Source organism: Eschrichtius robustus, chromosome 4 (assembly GCF_028021215.1).
Source record: "Eschrichtius robustus isolate mEscRob2 chromosome 4, mEscRob2.pri, whole genome shotgun sequence".
Taxonomy (NCBI): domain Eukaryota; kingdom Metazoa; phylum Chordata; class Mammalia; order Artiodactyla; family Eschrichtiidae; genus Eschrichtius; species Eschrichtius robustus.
The window spans coordinates 358,808-382,113 of NC_090827.1; the positions used below are offsets into that span (position 1 = coordinate 358,808).

The 23,306-nt window shown below is 41.7% G+C and overlaps 1 protein-coding gene across 1 annotated transcript in view; it reads left to right on the plus strand.

The window, feature by feature from the left end:
* Nucleotides 1-23,306, plus strand: part of GUCY1B1 (guanylate cyclase 1 soluble subunit beta 1) — a 50,208-nt gene that overhangs the window by 21,761 nt on the left and 5,141 nt on the right. The window contains exons 5-10 of the mRNA XM_068542373.1: nucleotides 9,395-9,592; nucleotides 12,525-12,755; nucleotides 14,027-14,143; nucleotides 15,108-15,241; nucleotides 19,598-19,795; nucleotides 22,830-23,067. Coding sequence (XP_068398474.1) covers nucleotides 9,395-9,592; nucleotides 12,525-12,755; nucleotides 14,027-14,143; nucleotides 15,108-15,241; nucleotides 19,598-19,795; nucleotides 22,830-23,067 — 1,116 coding nt within the window. The remainder of the gene's footprint in view (nucleotides 1-9,394; nucleotides 9,593-12,524; nucleotides 12,756-14,026; nucleotides 14,144-15,107; nucleotides 15,242-19,597; nucleotides 19,796-22,829; nucleotides 23,068-23,306) is intronic.

Below are 23,306 nucleotides of genomic sequence, written 5' to 3' on the forward strand. Positions count from 1 at the left end.
TCAACACTTTCACGAAAAGAGCTACACATCTTAAATGGATAATGTAATAAAATATAGGTTTTAGAGGAAACTTTTTAGAAACATTATTCTTCCAAAGACATTACACAATTTGGAATTGATTTTTGTTAAATGTCCTGTGAAACCATCAGTTTGTGGACTATTGATAAAAGTAGATAGTTCTTGCAATTAATTATTATCCTTTTGCTGATTTAGTAACCGAATACATGATTTATCAAAAAGAGTTAAACAAGGGACTTCCCTGGCAGTCCAGTGGTTAAGACTCTGTGCTCCCAATGCCGGGGCTGTGGGTTCGATCCCTGGTCAGGGAACTAAGATCCCACATGTGGTGTGGCCAATAAAATAAAATAAAATAAAATAATAAGTAGAGAAGAAAAAAAAGAGATAAACAAGAATAGGAAGACATTTTGATTTAGATTTTTGGATTTTACACATTTTACCTGGATTTATTGTCTTAAAGGTAAGACTATATTTCAGCAAGAATTTTTTCTCTATTCTGCCACTTTCTTATTCGTAACTTAGGAATAAAGTGTGGTTTCATGCTGCTGCTGTAGTAAATTTCTATCTGAAGCTTCTAGTGTATTGATTAAAAGAATGCAGAGAACAGATAGGATTTGAAAGCTCCATAAAACATACAGCTGGTAAGGAATGTCCAATCTGATGGTATTCCCAGCCTAATCCACGCTCCCCTTTACTTTCTGATGTCCTGTTGCATTACTGCAGATTGTGTTTTCCCCAAATCGCCACACTAATATGTCCCATCTCACACGCTTTGCTGCAGTGTGATTGTGCCTCTCCCCCATGAAAGGGTGGAGTCCCCTACCCATGGATCTGGGTTGGCTTTAGTGATTATTTGACCAGTAGAATATGGCAGAAGTAACATTCTGATACTTCCTAGGCTAGTTCATAAGAACTCTCGAAGTTCCCATCTGAGTATCTGGGAGCATTTGCTCTTGGGATGTTCCCTGTAGGAACCCAGCCCGTGAAAAGAGACGCCCGAGCCACAGGAGGGGCCTGTGCAGGCCCTCGGACAGTGCTGCTGGCTGCGTTCTTGGCTGTTACGATGAGTCCGTCCCAGCCTCCGTCTCACCCGAGGACTTCCCACCTGAGTCCAGACAGCCCACAACACCATGAGAAATAATACTAGTGTGTTAAGCCAATAAGTTTGGGGTGCTTTGATAACGCAGCGGTGGATAATTGGAACAGCACTCTGTGTGTTGTTTTCCCTTTTATTTTTTGTGTCTGTGTTAGTGTGTGTGTGTACATGTGTACATGTATTTACGGATGGGTGAGTAGAGCTTTGGGTTGTCCATGTTTGAGGAGATAAGATGGTATACGGCCTCTGGGTCTGGAACCCAAGTCAGTCCACAGCAGGGCTACTGATTCATTTTCAGTGGTGTCTTGTTATTTATTATGTTATATATTTTTTACCTCCCCAATAATTTTACAGAGGTAAAATGAAACCTAAATGAGCGTGGAAAGCTGACTATTGAAAAATAAAGGAGCAATTTGCAATCTTAGAGACCAGTCAGGATTTAAATTAGCCTGCTTAAATATGCATAGGCATCTCAGTGGAATAAGCAAACAAATATTCCGTCATCGTTCGCTGGAAACACTGGCTTCTTCCACTACTTTGGGTTTGGTGGCATTTTCACTTACTTTCCCAGTTCATAGACCTAAGAGTCTTCTGCCAGGCCCTTTGTTCAGCCTGCAACGGTATTTTCTTCAATCTGTGTCGGCTCCAGGGTTTGGCTTCTAAAAGACTACGCTGTAATTTGGCCAGCCCGGCAGGAGCAATCTGGGGCTGATGGCTGATCTGAAAGTCTTAAATGTTTGTGCAAAGTGTTATTTCGGGAAATAGGATTTTTCCTGAACAGCTGTGAAATTCTAATATTTCCCTAAATTATTTATAATGTTTCTTAGAAAAAAATGCACCATTCATTTTATTTTTAACTTTTGAATTTCAAAAAGAGCTTTTCTCAAAATCCCAAACACCAATTTCTATAACCTGTGCCTCCCTGAAAAAAAAATGCACAATGTAAGAGCCATGAGTTGAGTTGATTCGGTGTCTTGCTGAGGGCTGTAGCCAGGGACGCAGCCTCTCGGGTGACTCTGAGAAACCGTGGCACAGACGAAAGGGGCAGGTCGGTGTGTATGTGGTGTTGGTGAAGGGGTACGTGCAGTCAGGCGCACATCTCGGTACCAGGCGTCTGCTGGCCACCAGGAGCAGGGATCTTAGTTAATGGCTTTAGTGCTTTTCTGAGTGGGGGAAGATGGAAGAATCCAGGTTCATCAGAATTTCCTAACTACCTGAGGGCCTGTTCTAACATTTTTTTTCACCCCTGAATTCTTTCCTGGGTGTATTGAAGGTCAGCAACTGCAGGGGCTCAATGACTAAATTCTTGTAGAACCGGGTGAGGAGTGACATCCCTTAGTTGCCATCTGCAATTTTAAAGTTGACACGCTAGAACTCTTGAAGGAAGATAACATTTTAGAATTTTAAGAACTTTTCCTTTGAATAACTTGTATATATTTTCACAGTTTTACAAAATATTGATTGTCAGAAGTTGTATATGAACAAGATTTTTTAAACATGAATTTAAAGGCAGTATAATAAGTGAAATAGCTTACACAGGTAATTCTATGACTCTTTGCCTTTTTTTTTTTAGTTAAATTTTCTCTTGAGAGGATGGTAATGATAACTATAAGTAGTTTTAAAAATATCACCATTTAAATATTTTTAGTGACTCTGGTACAATTTCTTTTTAAATAAGGCCTTGCATTATTCCTTTTAAAAAAGATTCCCTGTAGCTTTTCGGTTGGAAGGCTATTTCTCAAGGAGCAGCTTTAAGTAGAAAAGGCACAAAAGTATCGTTAAACATTGACCCTTACTTGCTATGAACTCATGCTACTCACGCCTGGACTTGGTGCTTCCCATTATGTAGGGGTGACTTCTCCACTTTATCTGCGTCTTGCTTGTTTCAGTTTTTCACATTCAAATTCTAACATAACATCTTTCTTCTAAAACTTAAAGTGCTTTTCAAATTGCATGACTCACAAGTAAATATTGATGTTGGTCTTGCTTTTCAGAAGTGTGACAAATAAAGAGAAAGGAAACGCTGTCCTTCATCGTCTTTCCTTAAAAAAAGGGAGGTTTGCAATGACTGATGTTTAAGATTGTTTCCGGCTCTAGACTTCAGTAATGCTCTCAAGTAACACAGACAACTCTCTCCCCATCCCCTGGAATAAGGATTCTTTTTTTCTTTTAATTAGTTAATTGATTTTTTTTGGCCGTGCTGCTCTGGCTCTGTATTTGCGGGGTCTCAGCTCCCCGACCACGGATTGAACCCAGGCCACGGCAGTGAAAGCCCGGAATCCTAACCACCAGGCCGCCAGGGACCTCCCTAGAATAAGGATTCTTGAACACTGAAAAATCTCTCTCTCTCTCTCTCTCTCAGCACTTTCAAGGCAAGGTCTTACTATACCCATTCATGTGCATCATTTAGGAATTTTAATTAGATGCCCTGGAAACGGGGGAATGAGGTAGTTAATTCCTGGAAACTTTGCCTTTGTAAGTATGTATAAGCTTATTTGTGCCATGCATATTACAAAGAGAAATTTTGCATTTATTTTGAAGCATTCCAAGATCTTTAAAAATATGGAACTTCAAAGTAATATTTCTCAAAGGATTAATAAATTCTCTTTTGGTCCTAAATCTGTGGGGTGTACTAAATCCCAGGACGCCAGCACTAGTTTTTTCTTCTGTAAATGATAAAGGCTGGACGACTTACAAGTAGCAGAATTCCTGAGAAACAGTACATTGATCTTGCTTGTAGAAAAAGCAGTAAAATGATACCAGAACATTCAGAGAAATGAAATGAAAACCTCAGACCAACCTTTTGGCATCTTGAGGCAAAATAGATGAATGAACCTGCTCTCTGTTCCTTTCCTGTTTCCTAGTGTCATAAAGCTAAGGAGAATGACGTGAAAGCGTGTTTGAGGTTTGCTTTACTGTTTCCTGGGCATCTACTTGTGCTGAAATATATGCATTTACATTTTTTTCTTTCTCTTATTTGTGTACTTCTTTGTAACTAGCCATTCAGCTCTTTTCTTTGTATAGCCACCTCCACGGGTATATTTAGAAATAAAACAATACCAGTTTTAATTGAAACTCTTGTTTTCCAAAATATATTGCTACAACCATGTGGACCAATAATTAGCTTTGTATAGATGGTGTTATAAAATGTAGACAGACAAGGTTTTTCTCTTGGCTATTTTGAGTATCTTTTTTGTGGCCTTTGAGGTTCCTGCAAACAATTATAGTCTGTGAAGAAAGTACATTTTTAGCAGTACAGATGTACTCAGTTGAAAATAATTTAATATATAATCATGAATTCCATTTCTCATAATAGACAGGCAATGGTAATCACTTCAAGTTTGAGAGAGAGTAAGACCCAGTAAGGGAAGCTGTAACTAAAGAAATCCCAGGAGTACTTTTTATGGTTAGATACTACCTAAAGAAAATCAATATTACATTAAGTGGTGTTAAATCTTTTATGCTCCAGGAAAGCACTTTAGTGTTGTCTAATTAATAGCCAACTTGACAAAACAGTCAGTCTCTGGAGAGTTGGTTGCCACAAAGACTTAAAAGATTGACGTGACCTCATGTATCTTGGTTTCCCACTTGCTTTGAATTGATAAATTTAAGCAACATTTTATTATTAATACTTTAGTATTAATAATACCTTTAAGGCAAATATTAAATTAAAATGGCTTTATTTAATTAAATTATTTAAATTAAAATGTCCCCACATTTAGGGAGCAGTGCCTGTCCCTGTGTGACTCCTGGCCCATCTTTCGCTTTCTTTAGCATCAATGATGCAGAGAAAGTGAATGGTACCATCCATACTGCTTCCTGCCATCTGCTTACCTGCGTATAGAAATGTGCTCATACAATACGACACAAGATGAAAACAGATGAGTGTGAAAGTAATCTAGGCATATTGACTTAAGATGTACTGTATGCGAACATTTTATAGAAGAGAAATTGAAAAAAAAATAAACTACATATTTCAAGTTACTGTTGGACTCATTTTAAAATTTTTTCATGAAAGTGAGCCGCAACACAGTACCCGGGCCTGACTACATTAGGAAATTATTTTAGGAACAAGAGCAGCAATTTAACTTAGCAGCAACAGGCTGAATTTTGACTGTGTGGGAAATACACATAAAACTCTCTCGATGGTCTTTTTTCTCACCAGATTTTCTGTGACAGCATTTTTGCAGCACCAGCAGATGTGTAAGGGATCTGGCAGGGTTATGAGGAGTAGCCCTCATGTCTCCCTTCCCAGGAAGGGATTCCCGCGGGAAGGCCTCGTCATAGGAAAACCCTCCGTGTGACCTAGCAAGTGAAGCAGTCTGCGGCCTTCAGCTGCTCGAGGTTTCTGTGAACTGTCCGTCCTTAGCATCTGCCGTGTTGGGTTCCTTCTACCTGGCAACGGCAGCCTGTGGAGCCATCAGGACCACTTGGTATTTGAGTCAAGAACTGGCCTGACTTGATTATAACAGGTGGAACTGGGGGGCAGAAAACCAAATTTTAGCCCTAGGCCTGAAGGCCTTTCAAAAAGAAGCCAGATTCGCCAGGTGAGGGGGTTTGAGCCATCTACCCCAATCAGAACGTCAGCCCAGTTGAGGGGGCTTGAGCCATTTATCCCAATCAGAACGTCAGCCCAGTTGAGGGGGCTTGAGCCATCTACCCCAGTCAGAACGTCGGCTCTCACCTTCACTCCGCGCCTTCGGACCCCGTCCTGTAGTCTGACCCTGACCCTCGTAGGCACCCGAAGCCACTCTGCACGTTGGTTTGTGATGTAACCCATGCACTGCCTAGGGTCAGGGCCCGAGCGGTGCAGACCTGGGCCGGCCCCGCCTGCTGCCCCCGGCTGCACCGCACAACCTGCGTGACACGTGGTGCACGGGTGAGCGTGTGGCGACACAGGGCTACACGTGCCCTGATGGGGCCGCCTCATACCACGCTCGCGCCACGTCCTTCCTGACGTCTTACTGGATCCTTGTTTCCCTAAACCGGCCTCTTTGACACGTCTGGAACGAGAACCGTCCTTCCGTTTTGGCCCCTTCCCACACCTCCTTTTCAGACGTGCTCCTTGAGGCCCAGGGCATCCTGAGACCATCTTGCGTTTCCCATTCTCCTTAGCAATAATCACCAGTTATTGACAGGTTCCTATTTGGTGAATTAGCTGTTTTATTGCTACCATGACAAATGCCCACAACCATAAGTGCTTAAAACAACACACATTATTATCCTGCAGTTGCGTAGGTTGGGAGGCCATAGGTGTCTCCCTGGACCATGGTCAGGGGGCCAGCAGGGCTGCGGACGGGGATGGGGGATGGGGAAGGTGGGGAAGGTTTCCTCACTCATTCGGGTGTAGGCAGAATTCAGCCCCCGTGGCCAGACGTAGGGCTGTGGACCAGTTTCCTTACCGGCCGTCAGGGGGGCTCGTAAGGCCGCAGGCTCTCCCCAGGCCCTGCGTGCGGCGTCCTGTTCCTCAGACCCCGTTTCCTCCTCAGTTCCCACATCCCCCCCTGCAACCAGGAAAGGTTCTTGGCACCTAAGGACTCAGTCGCTCATGGGATTAGGCTGGGTCCCAACCATAATCTTCCCAAGCAAGGTCCATAACCTTAATCCCATTTGCAAAATCTCTCTTGTCATGTGAGGTAACATGTTCAAAGGGACTAGGTCTGGAATCTTGGGGACACCATTATTTTGCCTACTACATCTGGGGTGGGCTCATGCTTTATATACCTCATTTTAGTTATTTCCATTTTATCAGAAGAAATCAAGCCTTAGAAAGGTTGGGTAGGTTGGCTACATTATCATGAAATGACAGTGTCATGATTTAAATCCAAGTCTGCTTGATTATTTTTATTATTATTATTTACTTATTTTTTAAATAGTTGAATTTTTTTTTTCATTTTTCTTTTTTTTTTGGCCACACCATTCAGCTTGCGGGATCTTAGTTCCCCAACCAGCGATCTAACCTGGGCCCTCGGCAGTGAAAGCACGGAGGCCTAACCACTGGACCACCAGCGAATTCCCAAAGTCAGCTTGATTTTTTTTTTTAATAATAAGTGATTAATTTTATATTGGGGTTTTTTTTAAGCATCTTTATTGGAGTATAATTGCTTTACAATGGTGTGTTAGTTTCTGCTGTATAACAAAGTGAATCAGCTATACGTATACATATGTCCCCATATCCCCTCCCTCTTGTGTCTCCCTCCCACCCTCCCTATCCCACCCCTCCGGATGGTCACAAAGCACCGAGCTGATCTCCCTGTGCTATGCGGCTGCTTCCCACTAGCTATCTGTTTTACATTTGGTAGTGTACATATGTCAGTGCTACTCTCTCACTTGGTCCCAGCTTCCCCATACCCGCCTTGTCTTCAAGTCTATTCTCTACGTCTCCGTCTTTATTCCTTCTAAAGCCACCTTGCTCTTAATTCCTATAGCATGCTATGCTATGTGTGTGTGCTACTATATTTGCGCAACACACACACACACACACACAACACGCATTATGAATTAAGTGTTGGGAAGCCATGTTGCACCAAGTCAGTAGTATAGTTTGCACCATTTCTTCTGGTGATCTTTAAACCTTTTATTTTTATTTTAATATTAGAGAGTAATACAAGAAAGTGGGAAATTTGGTACGTTCTAAATTAATCACAAGGCTATCAGAACAGAAAATATTTATTTGCAAATTTATTAGTTTTCCAAGACTTCAGTTTCAAAAGGTTCAATTTCACAGGTTAGCTATGGGGCTGTACCTTGCTTGGAGACTATAAATGAACATGAAATTATACTGATTTAATTTCCAAAATGATTTTAATTACTAAAATATTATTTCACAAAGAGTATGCTTATATTTTCATATGCTTGTAACTCTGATGTCGTTTTTGAATTAATAGTCAAGTTTTAGGATTGTAGTGGAAACAAAGTGTAATATGTGATCACTTCGGGCGTTCCATGCTGGTTATCATGACATAAATACACAACTGCCCCAAACTCTTGTAAATATGCATACCTTTGTCTTAGCTCATAACTGTGTTTCTTTTTTCTGCTTCAGGCATCCGTTTTACACCCCCTTATTTGTTTACCTTCCTTAAAATGTTTCCACTGTTAACAGTCACAGATGTTTTTCTTTTTTTAAAATTATGGTAATATAGTTGATTTACAATGCTGTGTTAATTTCTGCTGAACAGCAAAGTGATTCAGTTATCCATATATATACACATTCTTTTTCATATTCTTTTTTTTAATGCAAAGGTTTATTATTTATTTAGTTATTTTTTAAAATTTTATTTATTTTTGGCTGTGTTGGGTCTTCGTTGCTGTGTGCGGGCTTTTCTCTAGTTGTGGCGAGCTGGGGCTACTCTTTGTTGCGGTGCGCGGGCTTCTCATTGCGGTGGCTTCTCTTGTTGTGCTTGTTGCAGAGCACGGGCTCTAGGTGCGAGGGCTTCAGTAGTTGTGGCTCGTGGGCTCAGTAGTTGTGGCTCGCGGGCTCTAGAGCGCAGGCTCAGTAGTTGTGGCGCAGGGGCTTAGTTGCTCCGCGGCATGTGGGATCTTCCCGGACCAGGGCTCGAACCCATGTCCCCTGCATTGGCAGGCGGATTCTTAACCACTGCGCCACCAGGGAACTCCTCATGTTCTTTTCCACTGTGGCTTATCACAGGGTATTGAATACAGTTCCCTGTGCTGTACGGTAGGACCTTGTGGTTTATCTGTCCTATACACAGTGGTTTGCATCTGCTGACCCCAAACTCCCGGTGCATCCCCCCCGCCCCGCCTTGGCAACCACAAGTCTGTTCTTTATGTCTGTAAGCCTGTTTCTCTTTCATAGGTATGTTCTTTTGTGTCATATTTTAAATTCCACATGTAAGTGATGTCATATGAGTGTCATATGAGTCATATAAGTGATGTCATAGTTGTCTTTGATGTACTTCACTTTGTATGATCATCTCTAGGTCCATCCATGTTGCTGCAAATTGCATTATTTCATGCTTTTTTATGTCAGAGTAGTATTCCATTTTATATATATATATGTGTGTGTGGGTGTGTACCACATCTTCTTTATCCATTCACACAGATGTTCTTCTTAATTTCATCGCCTTAGTTTCAAGTTCCCCGTGGTTCCTGCCTTACTGACGTGCGGATACCGCAGGGAAGGATGTGCCCTGTGCATGTTGGCATGGCCAGTGGGCCCCTGAGCTCGGACCTGAGCCTGCTTCCTCAGCCTCCTCTCCGAGGGCAGCTGCCACGTGGGAGCAGGACTTACTCATCACTCTGTCCTCTTCCTTGCAGAACCTCGATGCCCTGCACGACCACCTTGCGACCATCTACCCGGGTATGCGGGCACCTTCCTTTAGGTGCACCGATGCAGAGAAGGGCAAAGGGCTCATCCTGCACTACTACTCGGAGAGAGAAGGCCTGCAGGACATTGTCATCGGGATCATAAAAACGGTAGCCCAGCAGATACACGACACTGAGATAGACATGAAGGTAATGGTCAGTAACCGGGGCTCTTCTGGGCACAGATGGCATGCGGGGTGTTAGAAAGGTGCTCTGAACGTGCCCCTGGTCAGTGCTGCTGGTGGCGCTCGGCAGAGGCAGATACCAGCCGAAACAGTGGCAACACGGGCAGTCTTCTATATTTGGCTTGGAATGCATATACAGGGTAGTTTTTCCTCGTGGGAGCAGATTTTTCTTTCTAATTATATATATTGCTCAAGGCAACAGGGAATTTAATTTGCATTTCCTGTGAGCTCCCACTAGCTGGGAAGCAGGAGGATCTGTGTCTGGATGAGCTGTGGCCTTGAGGATACAAAAAACCCTGTCACATGGACACATTCTAAAATAATACGGAATGAAGTATTATTTTACTGGGGGTTTTTTTGTGTGTGTGGATTTTTTGGTCTGTCCCTGAAATGTGGTTTGAATATTTCATTTTTGTAGGCTAAAACTTTTGCTTTTTTTTTTTTTTTTTTTTTAATTAGATCAACTGGTAAAAGAAGCCGGTCTCAGACTTTAAAAAATGTGTTGCTATTGATAATTCACACTGTCAGTTTTGAGTGATAAATTCAAGGTATTGGTACAATAGCTGTGCAATAAAGGGAGCCATCATTTTTCCTTATTTCTGATCCAGAGGGTCACTCCCAGGGAGCTGTGTTTTCTGTGTTCAGCGTATTCAGCCCCCAGAGACAGTTTTCAGTGGCCCTAGGTTTGAGAAACGTGGGCAGAGGGTACCCTATTTCAGTTTTCTTTCTTTACGGAAAATCTAATAGGCAGTGCTTTCTTAGATCTATAGTTACATTCTAACATGTGTGGGAAGCCCAAACCTTAAGTACAGTATTACACAAATAGAAATTGTAACATTTAAATTGATTAATTTAGAAAAATATGCCGTATATTTAATCTAGTAATGTCACATTAGATTTCACGGGTGTTTTTTCTTTGAGTTGGTGTCATTTTTTACGTGATCTCCAGGTGCATCCTTAGTGTTTCTACAACTAGAAAGTGGGAGTATGGGTAACGTAACATTATCAAATCCAGAGACATTTAAAAATTAAACACTTGGGTCAAGGATTGAAATTCACCCGTGATTAGGAATCTCACTGGAATTCAATTAAAATTGTATATGCCTTTCATTTCCAACTTTGGATCCTGACACTGAACTAACACTTCACTTATAGTACATGAGCCTGTATCCAGGGGGTTGTAAACACTGGGTCTGCTCTTGGTTTGGTTGTTACGTAGCCAAGCTGAGCAAGAAGTAAGGGCATAGAAACTTTAGGAAAGCAACATAAACTGGGGCACCCTTGGAAACTGCTGTTGCCATGGTTATTAGAGCCTTTGGTATGGGAGGTTGACAGCAGTAGCACTCTGTATAATTATGGGGTTCACTTTATACATCCCACTTATACAATGTGGGTTGTCTTGTGACCTTCATTTATTCAAGTACTCCAGACAATATAGATGTCTGAAATATTTGCATTTGGTAATTATATTTGGTATATTTAATGTTTTTCAAAGGCACTGTTTTAATTTCCTGAGGTATTCTTATGTTGAATCCCTAAGTTTAATAGGTCCAGAGCTACCAGACAACTTAACTACTTCAGGAATATTAGACCATGTCATGAAGGTGATATACGAAGGAGAGGGTAAAAATATGATCAGAAAAGCTGTTCATTTCGCTGATTTAACCAAAGCAAAAGGGTATAATTGAGAAATTCATTAGTAAATTTAGGTTGCATATAATTCAGTTCTTCTAGCTGAAATGGAAACACAGCAGAACATCAAAATTTTAAGATTGTTTTGTTTTGTTTATGAGACTTTAGGGAAATCACTCTTCATGGGGCAGAATTTTCCAATCATAAATAAGAATACTAATCTTTCAGCAGTGTAGTAGATTAGTGTGACAGTTTTAGTAGTAATATCCTGATTTCACCATGAAACTACATTTGGGAAAACATATACAATAGCGTCCATATTAATTGAGATTTGTTCTTAAGCGTCAGAGTTTGCTGCAGTGAACTAAGGAAAAAAGTGAAAAAGAGCAATGTTTTGCCTTCATTTAGCTGCAACTGAAGAAATACTCATTCAACTGTTTCCCATTTTGATCTGGCTGCAATTTGAGATACGGTTTTTTCCCTTTATAAGAGGATATGTTGGTTGCAGTTTCTTAAACTCTAAAGGAAAAATCCTTTTTAAAGCTTAATCATTTATTTGCCTGTGAATAACATTTAGAAATGTAGTTATTCTTTAAATTAGAGAGCTTCGCTCATGATCATGATTACTCCCATAGAATCAAGTCCTAGATTTGGAATTAAATCAAAAAAGGTAATTTGGGGAGGGGGGATTTTTATGCATTTTTCGATCTATTCTTCAGAAAGGTTAGTCAAAATACCCCCATTAGTGGCATGTGAAATGACTCTTCTTCTGTATCCTACCTCATTTGGTACTGTGATTTTATATACCTGCCAATTGATGGATAAAAAAAATGACATGGCATATATTTTTAAATATGTATTTCTGTCATTTCATTTCCCTGTTTGTGCATGTCATTTTTCATCATATTAAACATACCACTCTGTATGATGTGTAGGGCGTCTACTGTACGTGTGCCTGGCTAAGGGGTGCTGAGCCCACCAGGGCAAGGGGGTGCTTTCCCCCAAATTCTACCAAAGAGGCTGCATGGACCACTAGGGGACTCATACCAGATTTGCTATCTTTCTGTGAATTTACTTATTCAGTCTTCAAATTTCATAAATCAATGTCCAGAAATAGTTTTCTATATTAGGCGTGTATAGTGTTTGCATATATTAAATTTTTAAAATTAACCTGCTAAATGCAGTTCTCATCACCAGTTTCTTAGGTATTTAGGTTTTGTAACTAAATGCGGACAATGAACACCATTTCCCCTTTTGGCATCCAGGTTATTCAGCAAAGAAACGAAGAATGTGATCATACTCAATTTTTGATTGAAGAAAAAGAGTCAAAGGAAGAGGATTTTTATGAAGATCTTGACAGATTTGAAGAAAATGGTACCCAGGAATCACGCATCAGCCCATATACCTTCTGCAAAGCTTTTCCCTTTCACATCATATTCAACCGGGATCTCGTGGTCACTCAGTGTGGCAATGCCATCTACAGAGTCCTTCCCCAGGTAAAAGTACATCACACTCTCTTGGGGCCTGAGACAAAAGGCCACAAAGACACTATTGTTACAGGTGACCATTCATACCTTTAACCCTTTGCTTATATATCAGGTAACCTGGAGCACACTGTACGTCACAGAAGTTCTGTAGCTGTAAACTAAGTACGTTTGAGCATACTGCAGCTTTGCCTAGGACAGCTACTTATTTTTTTCTGTTTTAATCGCAAGGGCAGTGGGAGAATTCTGTGGGAATAGTGTACTTGTTTTAATGAGGAAGTGAGTAACTTTCCAGTAACAATCAGTTTTCACTTAATTTATTCAACATGGAGCAAATAGTCACTGAATATCTACTGTCTGAAAATAACTTTCAAAATCAAGCACTGACATTTGCAGGGAAAAGAAAGGAATTTAAAATACACCAAAGAGGAAAGCGATAGAGGTTACCGTGGGGTTTAGTAGAAAAAGCATCAAAGGACAGCAGTTGGGTGATGCCAGGAATGTACGTTTGACTTGCATTATTATTATTGTTATTATATTATCTTCTTCTTATTCAGACCCATTGTCAAGTCCTCTCTTCCTACTTTTTCTTTTCTCTCCTTTTCTGACTTTTGGAATTGCACATGACATGTGTCTAGAGATACTTTTTGCTTGTAATTAAGGACACTTAATTCGGGATGAACTCACACGGGGTCTGGCGTGAACCCGTAAGTCTGGCAGCAGAACGATGTGCGGACTGGGCGGTTACGCTGGCTCTGCCTCTCCGCCATCGATGACCTTGACTGTGTCACGTCCCTCTTGGCCTGCTTTCCCCTTGTTATGCTGTGAGGCTGGAGGGTGGACGAAGATCACCTAGTGTAAGCAGTCACTCACTCCCCTTTTATTATTAATTAGCCGTCTCCTGATAAACTGTGAGTGGCGTGGGTGGTTTTGCGATTTAAATTTCATTTTAGGCCATGGACATCTAACACCTCATGCTACAACTTAAAAGCTAAGTTCCATTCTTTTTTCTTCCAAAATTCTTCTCTTGTTTAGATTAGCTTATATTTGAATATGAGTCCCCCGATTCCATATTAGGTTTCACGTTCAGGCGACTGCTGGATGTTCATTTAGTTGCCGAGCTGCTTAGATGATGACGTGAGTCCACAGTTGAGGTCACTTTCCTACAAAATAATTATGCTTTTCTATGTTTTAAGTGCTGTTGAGCTGGTCTAATCTAATAACTACTATCAAATCATAAGAATTATTGACTAAGTATCCTTTTCTTTTCGTCTGCATTTTAGCTCCAGCCTGGGACCTGCAACCTCCTGTCTGTCTTCTCCCTGGTCCGTCCTCATATTGACATCAGTTTCCATGGGATCCTCTCCCACATCAATACGGTCTTCGTATTGAGAAGCAAGGTAATTGAGATATTATTTCAGTAAATGTGAGGAAGTAAGGTCTGTTACAGATTAGAAGTGTTCCACAGGGATAATTAGCTGCAAAAACATTCTGTGAGATGCAGAAGGTGTAGACAGAGCAAAACCAGAGCCCGAAGGGGGTCCTATTTCAAAGGCAACGGTGCTGATTTGGGGGTTGCCTGTAGGGCAGTGGGACCCTCTCCTCTGGTTAGAATAAATGAGCGAGAGTTTGGAGAAGGCCTTGCCCAGGCTGCCCGGGTGCACACAGTGAAACCAACAGCTTTTACTCAATATACAGCTACAGACTCCTATTTTAGAAATCTGGGGAACTAATAAAGATGTTTTAAACTTTACCCAAAGCCGCTGGTTTGTTGTTCCCTAAATTGTCTGTTATTCTTCAGGCCATTTTTGTGGGGAAATACAAGTGATAACATTTTCATTCAGTTGATAGTTTAGGTGGTACCCAGATCTCGTAGTTTCTGTTCTTGGGGCTGATGTAGGCAAAGTGTTCCAGAGGACAAAGCTCATCCTCCTTTCCGCCCTCCACCTACAGAGGTCTTCCCCACACCTGCTTCCTGTATTTGGAACCAGCTGCTTCCAGCTCTGTGCATGTAGGGGTGGGCATGGGGACACTGGGTCTGGTCTTTGCTAGAGCCTGGGATTACGTGCTGTGGCCATGGTGGAAAATCAGAAATAAGACTCACTGAAGCTTTCCATAAAGATGTGAAAGTAGCACAGCTACTGTCTTTCTGGGTTCAAAGGAAACGGTCAGTTGGCTTTTCTGCAGTGATGTAAGGCTGTCTGCTTGTTACCTGGCTGACTCTGGTGAAACGCCTCTCCTGCTCTACCTGGGCCGACGTTCTCCCTTACGGTTTGGTGGGAATGAGGTCTCTGTGTCCTTCTCGGCTGAGTCGTTAGGTAGAGACAAAGGCATGAGTGGACGGTTGTGTCTTGCCTTTTCCAGGAAGGGTTGTTGGATGTAGAGAAATCAGAGTGTGAGGATGAACTGACGGGCACTGAGATCAGCTGCTTACGGCTCAAGGGCCAGATGATCTACTTATCTGAAGCAGACAGCATACTTTTCCTGTGCTCACCAAGGTAATCACTGCGAGGTGAATTACAATAGATAGAAGTACCCATCTTGTGCTAATAATGAAGGAGTTCAATATCTTTTATTCAATTGTTTCTACAAAGTATGCTTAGACTTCCAAACTCTTTTTATATGCCTCTCTATAACAAGGATAACTTCATTGAACATTTGCAATAAACTCAGAAGAAGTCATGTCTTCTGTTTTATTTGCCATATCTTAGTCAGTTTGCTGAGTGTTTATGCCATTAGATCAGGGGATACGTAATCTGAAGGTAGGTAACTCTGTAGCTTTGTACCTTCTAAAGATGCATCATGTCCATAAGCAAACCTATAAAGCATGTAATGCGATGGCAAAAATACATGGTTATATTTGACACCAAGAAATTACTTTTCTAATTTCTGGATGTAAGCTATTTTATATTAAAACTATTTCGCTACTTTAACTGAGACACACTATTCAAAATATAGTTTTAAGTTGACACTTATGTAAATAATGTTATTTATAATAAACATTGGGACTTCCCTGGTGGTGCAGTGGATAAGAATCCGCCTGCCAATGCAGGGGACACGGGTTTCAGCCCTGGTCCGGGAAGATCCCACATGCCGCAGAGCGGCTAAGCCCATGAGCCACTACTACTGAGCCTGTGCTCTAGAGCCTGCGAGCCACAACTACTGAGCCCACGTGCCGCAACTACTGAAGCCCACGCGCCTAGAGCCCGTGCTCCACAACAAGAGAAACCACCACAATGAGAAGCCCACACACCACAACGAAGATCAGCCCCCGCTCACCACAACTAGAGAAAGCCCACGCACAGCAACAAAGACCCAACGCAGCCAAAAACAAATAAATAAATTAACTAATTAAAAAAATAAATATAATAAACATTAGAGGGAGGTAAAACTGTAGGTTGGTATTTTCAAAATGTGACAAGCGTTCTACTAAAAGATGCATGGGAATTTAGAATAAGAAACATATATCTAAATTTAGAGCAGTAGACATAGATAACTATAGAGCTTGTTAGGTGATATTTTGTGTATTTATAACTTTGTGCAGACAAAATGTATGCACATTATTTAGTAACACTCAAGAAAGGATGTTTTGGTGGGCTATTGATTAAAAATTTAGTTTAAAGTCCAATTGATCACTTTTCATTTAAAGATATTGTCTTAAAGTTTCTGAAAAATCGAATGAATTTTGTAACACCTTCCTTGAAAATTATTAATATGGTATTAAAGACTATATAAGACTAATGATGGGTTTTTCCCCTGAGAGTATATATTATGAAAACAAAAGAGACAAAATTAGGAAATGTAAACTCTATATTTTTCGTTAATAACCTCCATTGATCTAACTGTATCTTCAACTGCTATAAATAAGTGTTCTTCCTTCTGCCTCTTTCCAAGTTGAGCATCGGTAGAATGACAGCTTCTCAATAGGGACAGTTTCTATTCATGGAGAGAAGGGTTTCTTCGGAAATAGAAGCAGGAAATTTGGAGTCTACTTGCTAATCACCATATGCAGAAATTGGCTACATAGTGACACACTCACCGACTGTCATATGGGACCTGCTCATGTGTACAGAGAAACCAGTACTCACACGAAATGAGATCAACTGAAAGCAGTTTTACTTACAAAATAAATAACCCCAAGAGGAAAAAAGTTACTGGCACAAAACAGAAATATAGATCAATGGAACAAGATAGAAAGCCCAGAGATAAACCCATGCACCTATGGTCACCTTATCTTTGATAAAGGAGGCAAGAATATACAATGGAGAAAAGACAGCCCCTTCAATAAGTGGTGCTGGGAAAACTGGACAGCTACATGTAAACGAAATTAGAACACTCCATAACACCATACACAAACTCCAAATGGATTAGAGACCTAAATGTAGGATCAGACACTATAAAACTCTTAGAGGAAAACATAGGCAGAACACTCTATGACATACATCACAGCAAGATCCTTTTTGATCCTAGAGAAATGGAAATGGAGACAAAAATAAACAAATGGGACCTAATGAAACTTAAAAGCTTTTGCACAGCAAAGGAAACCACAAACAAGATGAAAAGACAACCCTCAGAATGGGAGAAAATATTTGCAAACGAAGCAACTGACAAAGGATTAATCTCTGAAATTTACAAGCAGCTCATGCAGCTCAATATCAAAAAAACAACCCAATCCAAAAATGGGCAGACGACCTAAATAGACATTTCTCCAAAGAAGATATACAGATCGCCAACAAACACATGAAAGGATGCTCAACATAACTAATCATTAGAGAAATGCAAATCAAAACTACAATGAGGTATCACTGCACACCTGTCAGAATGGCCATCATCGAAAAATCTACAAACAAAAAATGCTGGAAAGGGTGTGGAGAAAATGGTACCCTCCTACACTGTTGGTGGAAATGTAAATTGATACAGCCACTATGGAGAACAGTATGGAGGTTCCTTAAAAAACTAAAAATAGAACTACCATATGACCCAGCAATCCCACTACTGGGCATATACCCTGAGAAAACCATAATTCAAAAAGAGTCATGTACCACAATGTTCATTGCAGCTCTATTTACAATAGCCAGGACATGGAAGCAACCTAAGTGTCCATCGACAGACAAATGGATAAGGAAGATGTGGCACATATATACAATGGAATATTACTCAGCCATAAAAAGAAACGAAATTGAGTTATTTGTAGTGAGGTGGATGGACCTAGAGTCTGTCATACAGAGTGAAGTAAGTCAGAAAGAGAAAAACGAATACCGTATGCTAACACATATATATGGAATCTAAAAAAAAAAAAAAAAACACAAATGGTTCTGAAGAACCTAGGGGCAGGACAGGAATAAAGAAGCAGACGTAGAGAATGGAGTTGAGGACACGGGGAGGGGGAAGGGTAAGCTGGGACGAAGTGAGAGAGTGGCATGGACATGTATACACTACCAAATGTAAAATAGATAGCTAGTGGGAAGCAGCCGCATAGCACAGGGAGATCAGCTCGGTGCTTTGTGACCACCTAGAGGGGTGGGATAGGGAGGGTGGGAGGTAGACACAAGAGGGAGGGGATATGGGGATATATGTATACGTACAGCTGATTCACTTTGTTATACAGCAGAAACTAACACAGCATTGTAAAGCAATTATACTCCAATAAAGATGTTAAGAAAAAAATGGGGAAAAAAAGTTAATAGCTCATTAGAATAATAATAAGTTTTGAGAACAGTGAGACACAATTTGATGAAGTTTTCTCACTCAATATGAGCATTTTAACCCTTCACTTTCATTTTACGGTTCCAGTCATTTTTCCTCTGCTCACTGGCAGGTCTTGTAAACCATTTGGTGGATGATCTGGCCTCTTTCCTGAAGGGTGTGTGTCAATAGCAAACTGTTTGATCATTTTATTTTTCTTTATTAACATGCTAATTTTTGCTTTGATTTATGGACATTTCTGCTGAGAATATATTGCAGGGAGACATTTTATTAATCCCAATTTCTTTAGTAAAGTCACAACACAGTTATGTCATTTTAGAGAAATTATTATTATGAACGACTGGAAATAATTACTTTGCATTTAAAGAATTCAAACCAAGAATGTAACCTTCAGACATTTTAACCAAATACTAAATTTTTTTAAAAGTCAACTTTTTACTTAACAGATCTTCACCGAATCAATAAATATTACGTTGTTCTAAGAATGACTTAAGTTACAAAGATGCATCAAATTCAGCAAGAACAAATACTGTTTCAAATAAATGAGAAAATTAGTCAAAGAAAATAAGAGTAGTAGAAGAAATTAGAGCCAGAAATAAGAGTGGAATAGAAAGTGCATGTTAGAAAGTCATGAGTACGGAAAAGTCATGTTGAAGATGGGTCATAGATCAGGTTGTAAACCTTTTATCATTGTGTGTGAAAGAGAAGACACCTAGTTACGTCAAAAAACCCCTAAGGCAACAGTGAACTAGCTTCTCAGAAGAAACACTGTTATCCTTGTTAAAGAGAGTAAAGATAACTTTTTCTTCATCCCTTCATAATGAGGAAAAACTGTGGCAATAATAAGTAACAGGCTTGTGTTAAAAACCCGAGCGGGTTTTGTAGGGCGGTTTTTCACATTGTCTTTTAATTTAGGCTGATGGCGTTAGAAAGTGCCATTTGGCAAAACTGCATGTCAAGTTCACTGCTCTTTGATAGATGTTTAAATATTGAGAAGAATGAAGCACATTCCTCTCGCGTTTCTCCAGATTTTCTTACGCCTGACCTGCTGAATGGCAGGCGGCGGGATTAGACTCCTGGACAGGAGCCAGGGCGGTGTTGCCATGGGGACCCTGGGGACTGACAGTGCCTCCTTCTCCCTGTGACAGTGTCATGAACCTGGACGACCTGACCCGGCGCGGGCTGTACCTGAGCGACATCCCGCTGCACGATGCCACGCGGGACCTCGTGCTGCTGGGGGAGCAGTTCCGAGAGGAGTACAAGCTGACCCAGGAGCTGGAGATCCTCACGGACAGGCTGCAGCTCACATTGCGCGCCCTGGAAGATGAAAAGAAGAAGACAGACACGTAAGCACGTGCCCTGTGCTTGAAGAGGGCGGGCGGGGCTGGCCTTCGTGGTAGCCGGCGGCTCTGCCGTAGTTAAGACTGACCGTCGGGCTGTGACCGGGCCGAGCTGGTACTGCTCGCTGCACGGCAGGCCAGTAAATCCAGACACAAGTTGCTGGGGCAAGGAATAGCGATCGTAGTCGGAAAGACGGCAGACCCAGAAGATGGCGGGATCGTGTCCCGAACGACCATCTGGCCTGGGTTAGAATTCAGGCTCCTTTTATAACAAAAGGGGCGGGACCAGCCAAAGGGGCGGGACTAAAGCCAAAGGGGTGGGGCCAGCCAAAGGGGCGGGGCTAAAGCTAAGCTCTTCCTGGTTCCCGGCAGCGTCTGGGGCTGGGAGGTGTGAATGTCTTCCTTCCTGCGGCCGCTCCCTGGTGAGCCTGGTCAGGCTGTTTCCTGGGAGCTAAACAAAGGTATTCAGCTTGAGGCTCATGACCTGGGGACCAGGGTTCCCAGAGATGGGCCATTGTGTACAATTTAGTCTGATAAGCAACACCCCGTTAGTGATTAGCTTGTAATAGAACACAAAGTTTCTTCCCTATAACAAGACTCCGAGGCGTGGGACCCGCCGTAGGCCTGGAGTCCTAGGTAAACTCTAACACATCACTTAAATAGAAGTTATGCACACAGAAATCAATCAGTCCTAATAGTAATTTTACAAACCAAGCTGGAAGAATATACGCTAAAGCATGACTCTGGAAATCATGAGAAGAATAATTCAAGTGCATATTTCAAGTCCAACTACCGGTTCATCCATTTCCTCACACAAGAGGTGTACCGAGCTTCCTGTAGGTGCCCGGGCTGCCCAGGTGCTGGGGGACACTGAACACTGAACTTAGATTTGGCCATTATGTTTTAAAAGCGTTCTGTTCCTGGACTCCAAATTATTTTTGGGTTTGACAGGTGTGAGTCTGACAGACTGTAGTGTCTTATGTGATGACAACAATTGCATCTGTAATTTGATACATGAACAAAGCTATCAAAACACAGAACTATTATTTTTCTACGAATGGTGGATTAAATTATGAACTATTGGGCAAGTAACATTTAAGATAATATTTCGTTTTCAAGTAATTCATGTAAACAAATACACATCGTGCGTACTGCTTGGCCTTGCTTGAGTATATTAATTAAAAGCATGAAATCACTGACTTTCGTAAGAGAATTTTACCGGGGGTCTTGCGTGTTCATTTTTAGCGTTTGTATAATAGGAAGCTATCTTGGAGAATTGACCTGATGTTCCTTCGTGTAAGAACTGTGTCACTCTACTTGACACCATAGGGTTGGTAACAGCACCACTTCCTGTCCTGTCCTTGCACTGGTGTGTGTGTTGCCTGTGGATGGTTGCTGTGCCCACAGGTAAACACATCAATTAACTGTTTATTGGCAGCTTAGATGGATAGAGAATCCACGTAAATGTCTGTCTTCATCCCTAGCTTCTTCCTGCACTTCTCCTACTTTGTATAATGAAGCTGAAGACTGTAGTTTCTTCGACACCACTTTACTTTCCTCATGGCCCTGAAGGGAACCCCTTAAGCGGTCCAGGTATTTGGCAAATTTCCAAAAGTATGTGGGATGAGGTGGGCCACTCAAATTCCTCCTGCTGCTCGAGAAACAACTCAAAATGTGTATTTATCAGTGTGTGGTACAGCTTCCACCATGAAAAATAACCCATTTTATGGAGCTTATAAGATTGTCCTTAGGACCAAGGCTCACAGTCACCTGGATTTGTAAGTCTGAGTTACTCAGATCCTGCTCTGGCTGTTATATTAGAAAACCACCAAGGTTTCCATCTTCGTTGATATTTGGTTTTCAAGGTGATTTAATTATAAACATTTACTATGAATTTTTGTTGAAGTAGTTGTACTGGTCACATTTAATATTCAAATATAGCTTTAAAATATTGTATAAAATGTTCTCTGTTTGAAAGTGAAAAGTGAAACACTGAATACATTCCACTAAAGGTAGCGAAAAAATGAGACCTCAGCTCCATTTTGCACCTTAAACTTAGCACCGGCGCCGTCTGGCTTAGGGGAGAAAGAGGCTCGGAGGTGCTGTTTGCTCCTGTGCGCCATCACGTCAAGGAACCGCAGGTCCGCTTGCTTCTGCTTCTCTGCTCAGCTCTCACCCCTCCCGTGTGCTCGCCACTCTCCCCGCTCCCCAGGGCCCCTGGTCCCATCAGCGTGGTCTCAGGATTGTCAACGGAAATAAGATCTTTTCTTGTCTAGACCAATTTCTACCTGCTTTATCCGTTTCTTCCATGAAGGAGTGAGGCAGGAATGAAACAGAAAAATCTGCCCTTTCTTTCTTTCTTCCTTCCTTTCCTTTCCTTTCCCTTCCCTTTCTTTCTTCCTTCCTTCCTTCCTTTCATTGAAGTATAGTTGATTTATAATGTTGTGTTAGTTTCAGGTGCACAGCAAAGTGAATCAGTTATATATACATACATACATATTCTTTTTCAGATCCTTTTCTGTTATAGGTTTTTACAGGATATTGAGTAGAGTTCCCTGTGCTGTACAGTAGGTCCTTGTTGGGGAAATCTGCTTTTCGCGTCAGATGGCAAGCGTTGAGGCAGATGGCTTATCCCTGAGAGGTGAACGTGCCCCTGGTTTTGTGGGATCCGTACGGTGCTAAGTGCTTGAATGGCTTCTTTCATCCTGTGACTGTCACAGCAGGAGCATTAACACACAAGCCCACGCAAGACAACTTTGACTTCTTGCTGTCAGTCCTCTGTTTTGTCTGTTTGTTTTGTTTGGCTTATTTTGATTTGCTTTGAATTGGTTTGGATTTGGGGATGTTCTATGGGATTAAAACAAACCAATTATTTATATTTTCTCGACTTGACTTATAAAGATGGCTGATAGCGGGTGTCCTGTCCGAACCCAAGCCTGCACAGTGCACACGGCACTGAAGTCTACGAGGTGGGCCGTAGAGGCATGGACGCTGCTCTCAGCATCTCTCACTGTGGCTTTATCCTCACCCCTCTGGACAGGTTGCTGTACTCTGTCCTTCCTCCGTCCGTGGCCAACGAGCTGAGGCACAAGCGTCCGGTGCCCGCGAAGAGGTACGACAACGTGACCATCCTCTTCAGCGGCATCGTGGGCTTCAACGCCTTCTGCAGCAAGCATGCGTCTGGGGAAGGCGCCATGAAGATTGTCAACCTCCTCAACGACCTCTACACCAGATTCGACACGCTGACAGACTCCCGGAAAAATCCGTTTGTTTATAAGGCAAGTCCACGTCCTGTCCTAATGCGGTGCCATTCATGATTCTGAATTTTCAAGCCATGGCTTCCAGAGGCACTGCGGTCACCATTCCCTGACTGTAGCCCTGCAGGCTTGGTACGGGCAGGTCTCGTGCATTCGTTATTTACCATTTTCTTAAATAATTACCTCGCGTTCTAAAACATTCTCTTCCTTGTAACCCAGATGAATGGAATGGACGATTCCCTAGTTAAAATGTTAAATCC